This window comes from Oncorhynchus kisutch, linkage group LG26 (assembly GCF_002021735.2).
Source record: "Oncorhynchus kisutch isolate 150728-3 linkage group LG26, Okis_V2, whole genome shotgun sequence".
In the NCBI taxonomy this organism is placed as follows: domain Eukaryota; kingdom Metazoa; phylum Chordata; class Actinopteri; order Salmoniformes; family Salmonidae; genus Oncorhynchus; species Oncorhynchus kisutch.
Window position 1 is genome coordinate 50,719,632 of NC_034199.2, and position 13,229 is coordinate 50,732,860.

A 13,229-nucleotide genomic window follows, 5' to 3' on the forward strand; every position below is an offset into this window, starting at 1 on the left:
TGCACTACTTTAGACCAGAGTCCTATTCCCTATATAGAGCACTACTTTAGACCAGAGCCCTATTCCCTATATAGTGCACTACTTTAGACCAGAGGGAAGGGAGGGAAGGGAAGGGGAGGGGAGGGGAGGGGAGGGAAGGGAAGGGAAGGGAAGGGAAGGGAAGGGAAGGGAAGGGAAGGGAAGGGAAGGGAAGGGAAGGGAAGGGAAGGGAAGGGAAGGGAAGGGAAGGGAAGGGAAGGGAAGGGAAGGGAAGGGAAGGGAAGGGAAGGGAAGGGAAGGGAAGGGAAGGGAAGGGAAGGGAAGGGAAGGAAGGGAAGGGAAGGGAAGGGAAGGGAAGGGAAGGGAAGGGAAGGGAAGGGAAGGGAAGGGAAGGGAAGGGAGGGGAAGGGAAGTATTACTCAGTAGTGTTGTTCTGTTAGACTCCATCAGACAGTATTACTCAGTAGTGTTGTTCTGTTAGACTCCATCAGACAGTATTACTCAGTAGTGTTGTTCTGTTAGACTCCATCAGACAGTATTACTCAGTAGTGTTGTTCTGTTAGACTCCATCAGACAGTATTACTCAGTAGTGTTGTTCTGTTAGACTCCATCAGACAGTATTACTCAGTAGTGTTGTTCTGTTAGACTCCATCAGACAGTATTACTCAGTAGTGTTGTTCTGTTAGACTCCATCAGGCAGTATTACTCAGTAGTGTTGTTCTGTTAGACTCCATCAGACAGTATTACTCAGTAGTGTTGTTCTGTTAGACTCCATCAGGCAGTATTACTCAGTAGTGTTGTTCTGTTAGACTCCATCAGGCAGTATTACTCAGTAGTGTTGTTCTGTTAGACTCCATCAGACAGTATTACTCAGTAGTGTTGTTCTGTTAGACACCATCAGGCAGTGTGTCTCAGTCGTGTTGTTCTGTTAGACTCCATCAGACAGTATTACTCAGTAGTGTTGTTCTGTTAGACACCATCAGGCAGTGTGTCTCAGTAGTGTTGTTCTGTTAGACTCCATCAGACATTATTACTCAGTAGTGTTGTTCTGTTAGACTCCATCAGGCGGTGTGTCTCATTAGTGTTGTTGGGGAGTGACAGAGAAGCGGAGCCAGGTTCTGTGTGGAGGCCGCCAGTACCCTCCAGGCTCTCCCGTCTGTCTCTCCTGCTTTCTCTCTCTCTCTGCAGCAACTCTAAGGAGACGGGCATTGTGCTGCTAAGCAGACTCCCCGGGTAGGTCTATATAAACCCAGCATAAAGCTACCACACTGAGCCTCACACCGAAAAGAACCAGCACAGCCCTCCACAATGAGTTCTACCTGGCTAGGATACTCACCTGAACCAAGAAGTCCCACTAAATATGCGGAATCAGAGGCTGATGTATTGTAAACAGACCAATACAAATCATGATGTCAGAGGCTGATGTATTGTCAACAGAACAATACACAGCTCATGCTAATCAGAACAACATAACAGTCTCTCAGTCTTGGTTATAAATAGTAACAGAGACAGACAGGATGTAATCAGAACAATGAGACAGAGGACACAGTAACATGGTGAGACATTGCTCTCTATTCTTCCTTCGGCTGTTATTTGACCTAATACTCACTCAGTTCTTTTATAATGGCTGTAAAGATTGTTGTCGCTGAGCCAAATGTTTCAGTAGTTAGTCACAGTGTTATGATCATACTCATTTTCGCTGAGCAGAATGGCTTTACAGAGAGGCTGGGCAGAGGGTCAGGGATTAGAGGTTAAGTGTCAGGGGTTATGGTACTTACATAGCTGTGCAGAGGTGGGGCTGGGCAGAGGGTCAGGGATTAGAGGTTAAGTGTCAGGGGTTATGGTACTTACATAGCTGTGCAGAGGTGGGGCTGGGCGGAGGGTCAGGGGTTAAAGGTTAAGTGTCAGGGGTTATGGTACTTACATAGCTGTGCAGAGGTGGGGCTGGGCAGAGGGTCAGGGATTAGAGGTTAAGTGTCAGGGGTTATGGTACTTACATAGCTGTGCAGAGGTGGGGCTGGGCGGAGGGTCAGGGGTTAGAGGTTAAGTGTCAGGGGTTATGGTACTTACATAGCTGTGCAGAGGTGGGGCTGGGCAGAGGGTCAGGGATTAGAGGTTAAGTGTCAGGGGTTATGGTACTTACATAGCTGTGCAGAGGTGGGGCTGGGCGCAGGGTCAGGGGTTAGAGGTTAAGTGTCAGGGGTTATGGTACTTACATAGCTGTGCAGAGGTGGGGCTGGGCGGAGGGTCAGGGATTAGAGGTTAACTGTCAGGGGTTATGGAACTTACATAGCTGTGCAGAGGTGGGGCTGGGCGGGGGGAAGTCCTCGGTGAAGTTGACGTTACACATGTTGGTGCTACAGCAGCAGAACCTATACGTCCCGTTCTGGATCTGAGACGGAGTGGTGGTAACCACGCAACGGTCGTCATGGCACTCCTGCTGGTCCCCGATGTGAGTCCAGCATCCTGGAGGAGGATAGAGAGGAGGATGAGAGACTGCTGCGGACAGGATGTGACTGTGTGTTCTGCCTTTGATTATAAACACTGTGTGGGTCAGAGTGAGTGAGTGAGTGAGTGAGTGAGTGAGTGACAGAAAGACACCAACCAAGAATTCACAAAATGGGCCAAATACCAAATTGAGACCGTATGCAGAAGTCTGCAAAAATATCCTGTGTACAACGTAAAACACCAAATAATGCATGAAGAGCAGAATTAGGCCGATACCCAATAATGATACAAATCCAGAAAAGAGCCATTCAATTCTACAACCACCTAAAAGGAAGCGATTCCCAAACCTTCCATAACAAAGCCATCACCTACAGAGAGATGAACCTGGAGAAGAGTCCCCTAAGCAACATGGTCCTGGGGCTCTGTTCACAAACACAAACACACCCTACAGAGCCCCAGGTCAGCAACACAATTAGACCCAACCAAATCATGAGAAAACAAAAAAGGTAATTACTTGACACATTGGAAAGAATTAACAAAAAAACAGAGCCAACTAGAATGCTATTTGTCCCTAAACAGAGAGTACACAGTGTCAGAAAACCTGACCACTGTGACGGACCCAAACTTAAGGAAAGCTTTAACTATGTACAGACTCAGTGAGCATAGCCTTGCTATTGAGAAAGGCCGCCGTAGGCAGACATGGCTCTCAAGAGAAGACAGGCTATGTGCTCACTGCCCACAAAATGAGGTGGAAACTGAGCTGCACTTCCTAACCTCCTGCCAGATGTATGACCATATTAGAGATACATATTTCCCTCAGACTACAGAGATCCACAAAGAATTTGAAAACAAACTCTCATATCTACTGGGTGAAATACCACAGTGTGACATCACAGCAGCAAGATTTGTGACCTGTTGCCACAAGAAAATGGCAACCAGTGAAGAACAAACACCAGACAGCCAGACAGACAGACAGACGGACGGACGGACGGACAGACAGGACGGACAGGACAGACACGTACCCTGTTTGAAGGTCTCTAGTGAGTGTGTGTATTGAGAGAGCAGACGTACCCTGTTTGACCAGGTGTATCTCTCCGTCTCTAGTCTTCTCCCACAGGCCATAGCATCGAGAGCCCTTACTGCAGCGTATAGTAGTATTCTCTCTGGTCATAGGCCAGTCTCCTGCTCCTCCCACTGCTCCTCCCACTGCTCCTCCCACTGCTCCCACACGCTGCTCCTCATACTGCTGCTGCTGGTCATTGAAGGCACACTCACGCTCCTCACTCTGGGCAGCTAGGTGGAGAGAGATGGGGGGAGAGAGGGAGAGGGAGAGGGGAGAGAGAGAGAGAGAGAGAGGAGAGGTTAGTGAAAATAATTTGCACTTCTGAGACAGAAAAGGAAATTGATTTTTCGGGTTTGGTAAAACTTTTATTTTTCTTTATCTAGTTAACTACTCAGCAGCAGGCAGCATGGGTCTGGATGGGGGTATTCACATGGGGGGGATGAACTGTAGGTAATCAGGTATTCACATGGGGGGGATGAACTGTAGGTAATCAGGTATTCACATGGGGGGATGAACTGTAGGTAATCAGGTATTCACATGGGGGGATGAACAGTAGGTAATCAGGTATTCACATGGGGGGGATGAACTGTAGGTAACCAGGTATTCACATGGGGGGATGAACTGTAGGTAACCAGGTATTCACATGGGGGGGATGAACTGTAGGTAACCAGGTATTCACATGGGGGGATGAACTGTAGGTAATCAGGTATTCACATGGGGGGGATGAACTGTAGGTAACCAGGTATTCACATGGGGGGGATGAACTGTAGGTAACCAGGTATTCACATGGGGGGATGAACTGTAGGTAACCAGGTATTCACATGGGGGGGATGAACTGTAGGTAACCAGGTATTCACATGGGGGGATGAACTGTAGGTAACCAGGTATTCACATGGGGGGGATGAACTGTAGGTAATCAGGTATTCACATGGGGGGGATGAACAGTAGGTAACCAGGTATTCACATGGGGGGATGAACTGTAGGTAACCAGGTATTCACATGGGGGGATGAACAGTAGGTAATCAGGTATTCACATGGGGGGATGAACTGTAGGTAACCAGGTATTCACATGGGGGGGATGAACTGTAGGTAACCAGGTATTCACATGGGGGGGATGAACTGTAGGTAACCAGGTATTCACATGGGGGGATGAACTGTAGGTAATCAGGTATTCACATGGGGGGATGAACAGTAGGTAATCAGGTATTCACATGGGGGGATGAACAGTAGGTAATCAGGTATTCACATGGGGGGATGAACTGTAGGTAACCAGGTATTCACATGGGGGATGAACTGTAGGTAATCAGGTATTCACATGGGGGGATGAACAGTAGGTAATCAGGTATTCACATGGGGGGATGAACTGTAGGTAACCAGGTATTCACATGGGGGGGATGAACTGTAGGTAACCAGGTATTCACATGGGGGGATGAACTGTAGGTAACCAGGTATTCACATGGGGGGATGAACTGTAGGTAACCAGGTATTCACATGGGGGGGATGAACTGTAGGTAACCAGGTATTCACATGGGGGGATGAACTGTAGGTAACCAGGTATTCACATGGGGGGGATGAACTGTAGGTAACCAGGTATTCACATGGGGGGGATGAACTGTAGGTAACCAGGTATTCACATGGGGGGATGAACTGTAGGTAACCAGGTATTCACATGGGGGGATGAACTGTAGGTAACCAGGTATTCACATGGGGGGGATGAACTGTAGGTAACCAGGTATTCACATGGGGGGATGAACTGTAGGTAACCAGGTATTCACATGGGGGGGATGAACTGTAGGTAACCAGGTATTCACATGGGGGGATGAACTGTAGGTAACCAGGTATTCACATGGGGGGGATGAACTGTAGGTAACCAGGTATTCACATGGGGGGGATGAACTGTAGGTAACCAGGTATTCACATGGGGGGATGAACTGTAGGTAACCAGGTATTCACATGGGGGGATGAACTGTAGGTAATCAGGTATTCACATGGGGGGATGAACAGTAGGTAATCAGGTATTCACATGGGGGGATGAACTGTAGGTAATCAGGTATTCACATGGGGGGATGAACTGTAGGTAATCAGGTATTCGCATGGGGGGATGAACTGTAGGTAACCAGGTATTCACATGGGGGGATGAACTGTAGGTAATCAGGTATTCACATGGGGGGATGAACTGTAGGTAACCAGGTATTCACATGGGGGGGATGAACTGTAGGTAACCAGGTATTCACATGGGGGGATGAACTGTAGGTAATCAGGTATTCACATGGGGGGATGAACTGTAGGTAACCAGGTATTCACATGGGGGGATGAACTGTAGGTAACCAGGTATTCACATGGGGGGATGAACTGTAGGTAATCAGGTATTCACATGGGGGATGAACTGTAGGTAACCAGGTATTCACATGGGGGGATGAACTGTAGGTAATCAGGTATTCACATGGGGGGATGAACTGTAGGTAATCAGGTATTCACATGGGGGGATGAACTGTAGGTAATCAGGTATTCACATGGGGGGATGAACTGTAGGTAACCAGGTATTCACATGGGGGGATGAACTGTAGGTAATCAGGTATTCACATGGGGGGATGAACTGTAGGTAATCAGGTATTCACATGGGGGGATGAACTGTAGGTAACCAGGTATTCACATGGGGGACTGTCGGTCGGCCGGCAGAGTACAGAACAGAACACCTGGGCAGGAGTTCTGGAGACTCTACACCTGCCGTACACACACCCTTAGTCACGCAAGTGAACACGCACCATTACAGAGCTTGTATTGTCAATAATGCTACTATCCTGCTAGAGTTACCATGTTATCCTGCTAGAGTTACCATGTTGTCCTGCTAGAGTTACCATGTTATCCTACTAGAGTTACCATGTTATCCTGCTGGAGTTACCATGTTATCCTGCTAGAGTTACCATGTTATCCTACTAGAGTTACCATGTTATCCTGCTAGAGTTACCATGTTATCCTGCTAGAGTTACCATGTTATCCTGTTAGAGTTGCCATGTCAATAATGCTGTTATCCTGCTAGAGTTACCATGCTATCCTGCTAGAGTTACCATGTTATCCTGCTAGAGTTACCATGTTATCCTACTAGAGTTACCATGTTATCCTGCTAGAGTTACCATGTTATCCTGCTAGAGTTACCATGTTATCCTACTAGAGTTACCATGTTATCCTGCTAGAGTTACCATGTTATCCTGCTAGAGTTACCATGTTATCCTGCTAGAGTTACCATGTCAATAATGCTGTTATCGTGGGGACTGGCTTCCCTCAGAATAACCTGCAAAACTATAAAAGGACTCTACAGGCTGGAGGGGAATATTTCTGCAGGTTAACACGGGACTACTCAGAACAGAGAAGACTAGGTCAGGACCCAGAACAGAGAAGACTAGGTCAGAACACAGGACTCAGAACAGAGAAGACTAGGTCAGAACACGGGACTACTCAGAACAGAGAAGACTAGGTCAGAACACGGGACTACTCAGAACAGAGAAGACTAGGTCAGAACACAGGACTCAGAACAGAGAAGACTAGGTCAGAACACGGGACTACTCAGAACAGAGAAGACTAGGTCAGAACACAGGACTCAGAACAGAGAAGACTAGGTCAGAACACGGGACTCAGAACAGAGAAGACTAGGTCAGAACACGGGACTACTCAGAACAGAGAAGACTAGGTCAGAACACAGGACTCAGAACAGAGAAGACTAGGTCAGAACACAGGACTACTCAGAACAGAGAAGACTAGGTCAGAACACAGGACTACTCAGAGCAGAGAAGACTAGGTCAGAACACAGGACTACTCAGATCAGAGAAGACTAGGTCAGAACACAGGACTACTCAGAACAGAGAAGACTAGGTCAGAACACAGGACTACTCAGAGCAGAGAAGACTAGGTCAGAACACAGGACTCAGAACAGAGAAGACTAGGTCAGAACACAGGACTACTCAGAGCAGAGAAGACTAGGTCAGAACACGGGACTACTCAGAACAGAGAAGACTAGGTCAGAACACAGGACTACTCAGAACAGAGAAGACTAGGTCAGAACACAGGACTACTCAGAGCAGAGAAGACTAGGTCAGAACACAGGACTACTCAGAGCAGAGAAGACTAGGTCAGAACACAGGACTACTCAGAGCAGAGAAGACTAGGTCAGAACACAGGACTACTCAGATCAGAGAAGACTAGGTCAGAACACAGGACTACTCAGAACAGAGAAGACTAGGTCAGAACACAGGACTACTCAGAGCAGAGAAGACTAGGTCAGAACACAGGACTCAGAACAGAGAAGACTAGGTCAGAACACAGGACTACTCAGAGCAGAGAAGACTAGGTCAGAACACGGGACTACTCAGAACAGAGAAGACTAGGTCAGAACACAGGACTACTCAGAACAGAGAAGACTAGGTCAGAACACAGGACTACTCAGAGCAGAGAAGACTAGGTCAGAACACAGGACTACTCAGAGCAGAGAAGACTAGGTCAGAACACAGGACTCAGAACAGAGAAGACTAGGTCAGAACACAGGACTACTCAGAGCAGAGAAGACTAGGTCAGAACACAGGACTACTCAGAACAGAGAAGACTAGGTCAGAACACAGGACTACTCAGAACAGAGAAGACTAGGTCAGAACACAGGACTACTCAGAACAGAGAAGACTAGGTCAGAACACAGGACTCAGAACAGAGAAGACTAGGTCAGAACACAGGACCCAGAACAGAGAAGACTAGGTCAGAACACAGGACTACTCAGAGCAGAGAAGACTAGGTCAGAACACAGGACTACTCAGAACAGAGAAGACTAGGTCAGAACACAGGACTCAGAACAGAGAAGACTAGGTCAGAACACAGGACTACTCAGAGCAGAGAAGACTAGGTCAGAACACGGGACTACTCAGAGCAGAGAAGACTAGGTCAGAACACAGGACTACTCAGATCAGAGAAGACTAGGTCAGGACTCAGAGCAGAGAAGACTAGGTCAGAACACAGGACCCAGAACAGAGAAGACTAGGTCAGAGCACAGGACTACTCAGAACAGAGAAGACTAGGTCAGAACACAGGACTCAGAACAGAGAAGACTAGGTCAGAACACAGGACTACTCAGAGCAGAGAAGACTAGGTCAGAACACAGGACTACTCAGAACAGAGAAGACTAGGTCAGAACACAGGACTACTCAGAACAGAGAAGACTAGGTCAGAACACAGGACTCAGAACAGAGAAGACTAGGTCAGAACACAGGACTACTCAGAGCAGAGAAGACTAGGTCAGAACACGGGACTACTCAGAGCAGAGAAGACTAGGTCAGAACACAGGACTACTCAGAGCAGAGAAGACTAGGTCAGAACACAGGACTACTCAGATCAGAGAAGACTAGGTCAGGACTCAGAGCAGAGAAGACTAGGTCAGAACACAGGACTACTCAGAACAGAGAAGACTAGGTCAGGACTCAGAGCAGAGAAGACTAGGTCATGAGTCATGCTTCAGGTTTAGGTTAGCAGTGTGGTTAAGGTTAGGTTTAGGTTAGCAGTGTGGTTGGGTTTAAGGTTAGGTTTAGGTTAGCAGTTTGGTTGGGTTTAAGGTTTGGTTTAGGTTAGCAGTGTGGTTGGGTTTAAGGTTAGGTTTAGGTTAGCAGTTTGGTTGGGTTTAAGGTTTGGTTTAGGTTAGCAGTTTGGTTGGGTTTAAGGTTAGGTTTAGGTTAGCAGTTGGGTTGGGTTTAAGGTTAGGTTTAGGTTAGCAGTGTGTTTAGGGTTAAGGTTAGGTTTAAAATCTAATGTTAAAGGGATAGTTCACCCAAATTACAAAATTACGTAGGTTTCCTTACCCTGTAAGCAGTCTATGTACAAGGTATCACAGTAAGGTACCACAGTAAGGTACCACAGTAAGGTACCACAGTAAGGTATCACAGTAAGGTACCACAGTAAGGTACCACAGTAAGGTATCACAGTAAGGTACCACAGTAAGGTACCACAGTAAGGTATCACAGTAAGGTACCACAGTAAGGTACCACAGTAAGGTATCACAGTAAGGTACCACAGTAAGGTACCACAGTAAGGTATCACAGTAAGGTACCACAGTAAGGTACCACAGTAAGGTACCACAGTAAGGTATCACAGTAAGGTACCACAGTAAGGTACCACAGTAAGGTATCACAGTAAGGTATCACAGTAAGGTATCACAGTAAGGTACCACAGTAAGGTACCACAGTAAGGTATCACAGTAAGGTACCACAGTAAGGTACCACATTAAGGTACCACAGTAAGGTATCACAGTAAGGTACCACAGTAAGGTACCACAGTAAGGTAGCAGAGTAAGGTACCACAGTAAGGTACCACAGTAAGGTATCACAGTAAGGTACCACAGTAAGGTACCACAGTAAGGTATCACAGTAAGGTACCACAGTAAGGTACCACAGTAAGGTACCACAGTAAGGTATCACAGTAAGGTACCACAGTAAGGTATCACAGTAAGGTATCACAGTAAGGTACCACAGTAAGGTACCACAGTAAGGTATCACAGTAAGGTATCACAGTAAGGTACCACAGTAAGGTATCACAGTAAGGTATCACAGTAAGGTACCACAGTAAGGTATCACAGTAAGGTACCACAGTAAGGTACCACAGTAAGGTACCACAGTAAGGTATCACAGTAAGGTACACAGTAAGGTACCACAGTAAGGTACCACAGTAAGGTACCACAGCGGTACCACAGTAAGGTACCACAGTAAGGTACCACAGTAAGGTATCACAGTAAGGTACCACAGTAAGGTATCACAGTAAGGTATCACAGTAAGGTACCACAGTAAGGTATCACAGTAAGGTATCACAGTAAGGTACCACAGTAAGGTACACAGTAAGGTACCACAGTAAGGTATCACAGTAAGGTACCACAGTAAGGTACCACAGTAAGGTACCACAGTAAGGTATCACAGTAAGGTACCACAGTAAGGTACCACAGTAAGGTACCACAGTAAGGTAGCAGAGTAAGGTATCACAGTAAGGTACCACAGTAAGGTACCACAGTAAGGTATCACAGTAAGGTACCACAGTAAGGTACCACAGTAAAGTACCACAGTAAGGTACCACAGTAAGGTACCACAGTAAGGTACCACAGTAAGGTATCACAGTAAGGTACCACAGTAAGGTATCACAGTAAGGTACCACAGTAAGGTACCACAGTAAGGTATCACAGTAAGGTACCACAGTAAGGTACCACAGTAAGGTATCACAGTAAGGTTAAAGGAGGGACTGCCTACTGCTGTGTTCCTGGTTGTTCTGCTGTAAGATGTGTGTTCTGTTATTTTATAGGCTACCAAGGGGTGGCCAATCATCCTCCTAGGAGAGTCTTAAAGGGGCAGTGTTGTATTTTCAGACAGGTTGGAATAGGAAAAGAAGCCAAAAGACAGAGTGCAGTATACAATTCTGATACTTGAGCTTTGGGACAAGTCACAAATCTGTCCTACTGCCTGAACAAGTCACAAATCTGTCCTACTGCCTGAACTAGTCACAAATCTGTCCTACTGCCTGAACAAGTTACAAATCTGTCCTACTGCCTGAACTAGTCACATATCTGTCCTACTGTCTGAACTAGTCACAAATCTGTCCTACTGTCTGAACTAGTCACAAATCTGTCCTACTGTCTGAACTAGTCACAAATCTGTCCTACTGTCTGAACCAGTCACAACTCTGTCCTACTGCCTGAACAAGTGATCGTCAGGCCCTGTAAATGACTCGTGATCGTCAAGCCCTGTAAATGACAGATCAAGCCCTGTAAATGACAGTTCAAGCCCTGTAAATGACAGGTCAAGCCCTGTAAATGACAGATCAAGCCCTGTAAATGACAGATCAAGCCCTGTAAATGACAGGTCAAGCCCTGTAAATGACAGGTCAAGTCCTGTAAATGACAGGTCAAGCCCTGTAAATGACAGGTCAAGCCCTGTAAATGACAGATCAAGCCCTGTAAATGACAGATCAAGCCCTGTAAATGACAGGTCAAGCCCTGTAAATGACAGGTCAAGCCCTGTAAATGACAGGTCAAGCCCTGTAAATGACAGATCAAGCCCTGTAAATGACAGGTCAAGCCCTGTAAATGACAGGTCAAGCCCTGTAGCACTTATGTCGTCATGAGGCTAATCAGGGAACCACCTCCACCTTGCCCGCCAACCAGGACCCACTACAACAGATCCACAGGTGATGTAATAGCCACTGCTCTGCACACTCTCCCACCTGGACAAGAGGATGAGAATGCTGTTCATCGACTACAGCTTGGTTTTCAGCACCATAGTGTCCCTCAAGCTCATCACTGAACTCAGGGCCCTGGGACTGAACCCCTCCCTGTGCAACTGGGTCCAAGACTAAATGGAAGAAGTTTGGAACCACCAAGACTCTTCCTAGAGCTGGCCGCCCGGCCAAACTGAGCATTCGGGGGAGAAGGGCCTTGGTCAGGGAGGTGACTAAGAACCCGATGGTCACTCTGAAAGAGCTCCAGGGTTCCTCTGTGGAGATGGGAGAACCTTCCAGAAGGACAACCATCTCTGCAGCACTCCACCAATCAGGCCTAAAGGACTCTCAGACCATGAGAAATAAGATTCTCTGGTCTGATGAAACCAAGATTGAACTCTTTGGCCTGAATGCCAAGCGTCTGGAGGAAACCTGGCACCATCCCTATGGTGAAGCATGGTGGTGGCAGCATCATGCTGTGGGGATGTTTTTCAGTGGCAGGGACTGGAAGACTAGTCAGGATCGAGGCAAAGATGAACAGAGCAAAGTACAGAGAGATGAACCTGGAGAAGAGTCCCCTAAGCAAGCTGATCCTGGGGCTCTGTTCACAAACACACCCCACAGAGCCCCAGGACAACAACACAATTTGACACAACCAAATCATGAGAAAACAAGAAGATAATTACTTGACACATTGAAAAGAATGAACAAAAAAACAGACCTAACTAGAATGCTATTTGGCCCTAAACAGAGATACATATTTCCCTCAGATTACAGAGACAAATTCCCATATCTACTGGGTGAAATACCACAGTGTGACATCACAGCAGCAAGATTTGTGACCTGTTGGCACGAGAAAATGGCAACCAGTGAAGAACAAACATTATTGTAAATACAACCCATATTTATGCTTATTTATTTTCCCTTGTGTACTTTAACCATTTGTACATCATTACAACACTGTATATACACATAATATGACATTTGTAATGTCTTTATTGTTTTGAAACTTCTGTATGTGTAATGTTTACTGTTCATTTTTATTGTTTATTTCACTTTGTATAATATCTACCTCACTTGCTTTGGCAATGTTACAGTTTTTCTTAATTGCTAAAACACTAAAACCCATTTGGGGGAACAAAGTTCTCAGTTGCCTGGACTCATTTAGCTAATTATGCAGTCTGTTGTCAATACCTTAAACCATTTCACATTATAAAACACCATTTGCAGATCTCACTTAGACTTTTCAGCAAAACTCTAAACACATTCTGCACTGTAATGCACATGTCCTCCATACTGGTAAACACATTCTGCACTGTAATGCACATGTCCTCCATACTGGTAAACACATTCTGCACTCTAATGCACATGTCATCCATACTGGTAAACACATTCTGCACTGTAATGCACATGTCCTCCATACTGGTAAACACATTCTGCACTCTAATGCACATGTCCTCCATACTGGTAAACACATTCTGCACTCTAATGCACATGTCCTCCATACTGG

The 13,229-nt window shown here is 46.3% G+C and overlaps 1 protein-coding gene across 1 annotated transcript in view; it reads right to left on the bottom strand.

The window, feature by feature from the left end:
• The window catches only part of bmpr2b (bone morphogenetic protein receptor, type II b (serine/threonine kinase)), a 148,873-nt gene that overhangs the window by 73,978 nt on the left and 61,666 nt on the right, over positions 1-13,229 (bottom strand). The window contains exons 2-3 of the mRNA XM_031805443.1: positions 3,499-3,720; positions 2,269-2,445 (exon numbers count right to left, since the gene is read on the bottom strand). Of these exons, the coding sequence (XP_031661303.1) occupies positions 2,269-2,445; positions 3,499-3,720 (399 nt within the window). The remainder of the gene's footprint in view (positions 1-2,268; positions 2,446-3,498; positions 3,721-13,229) is intronic.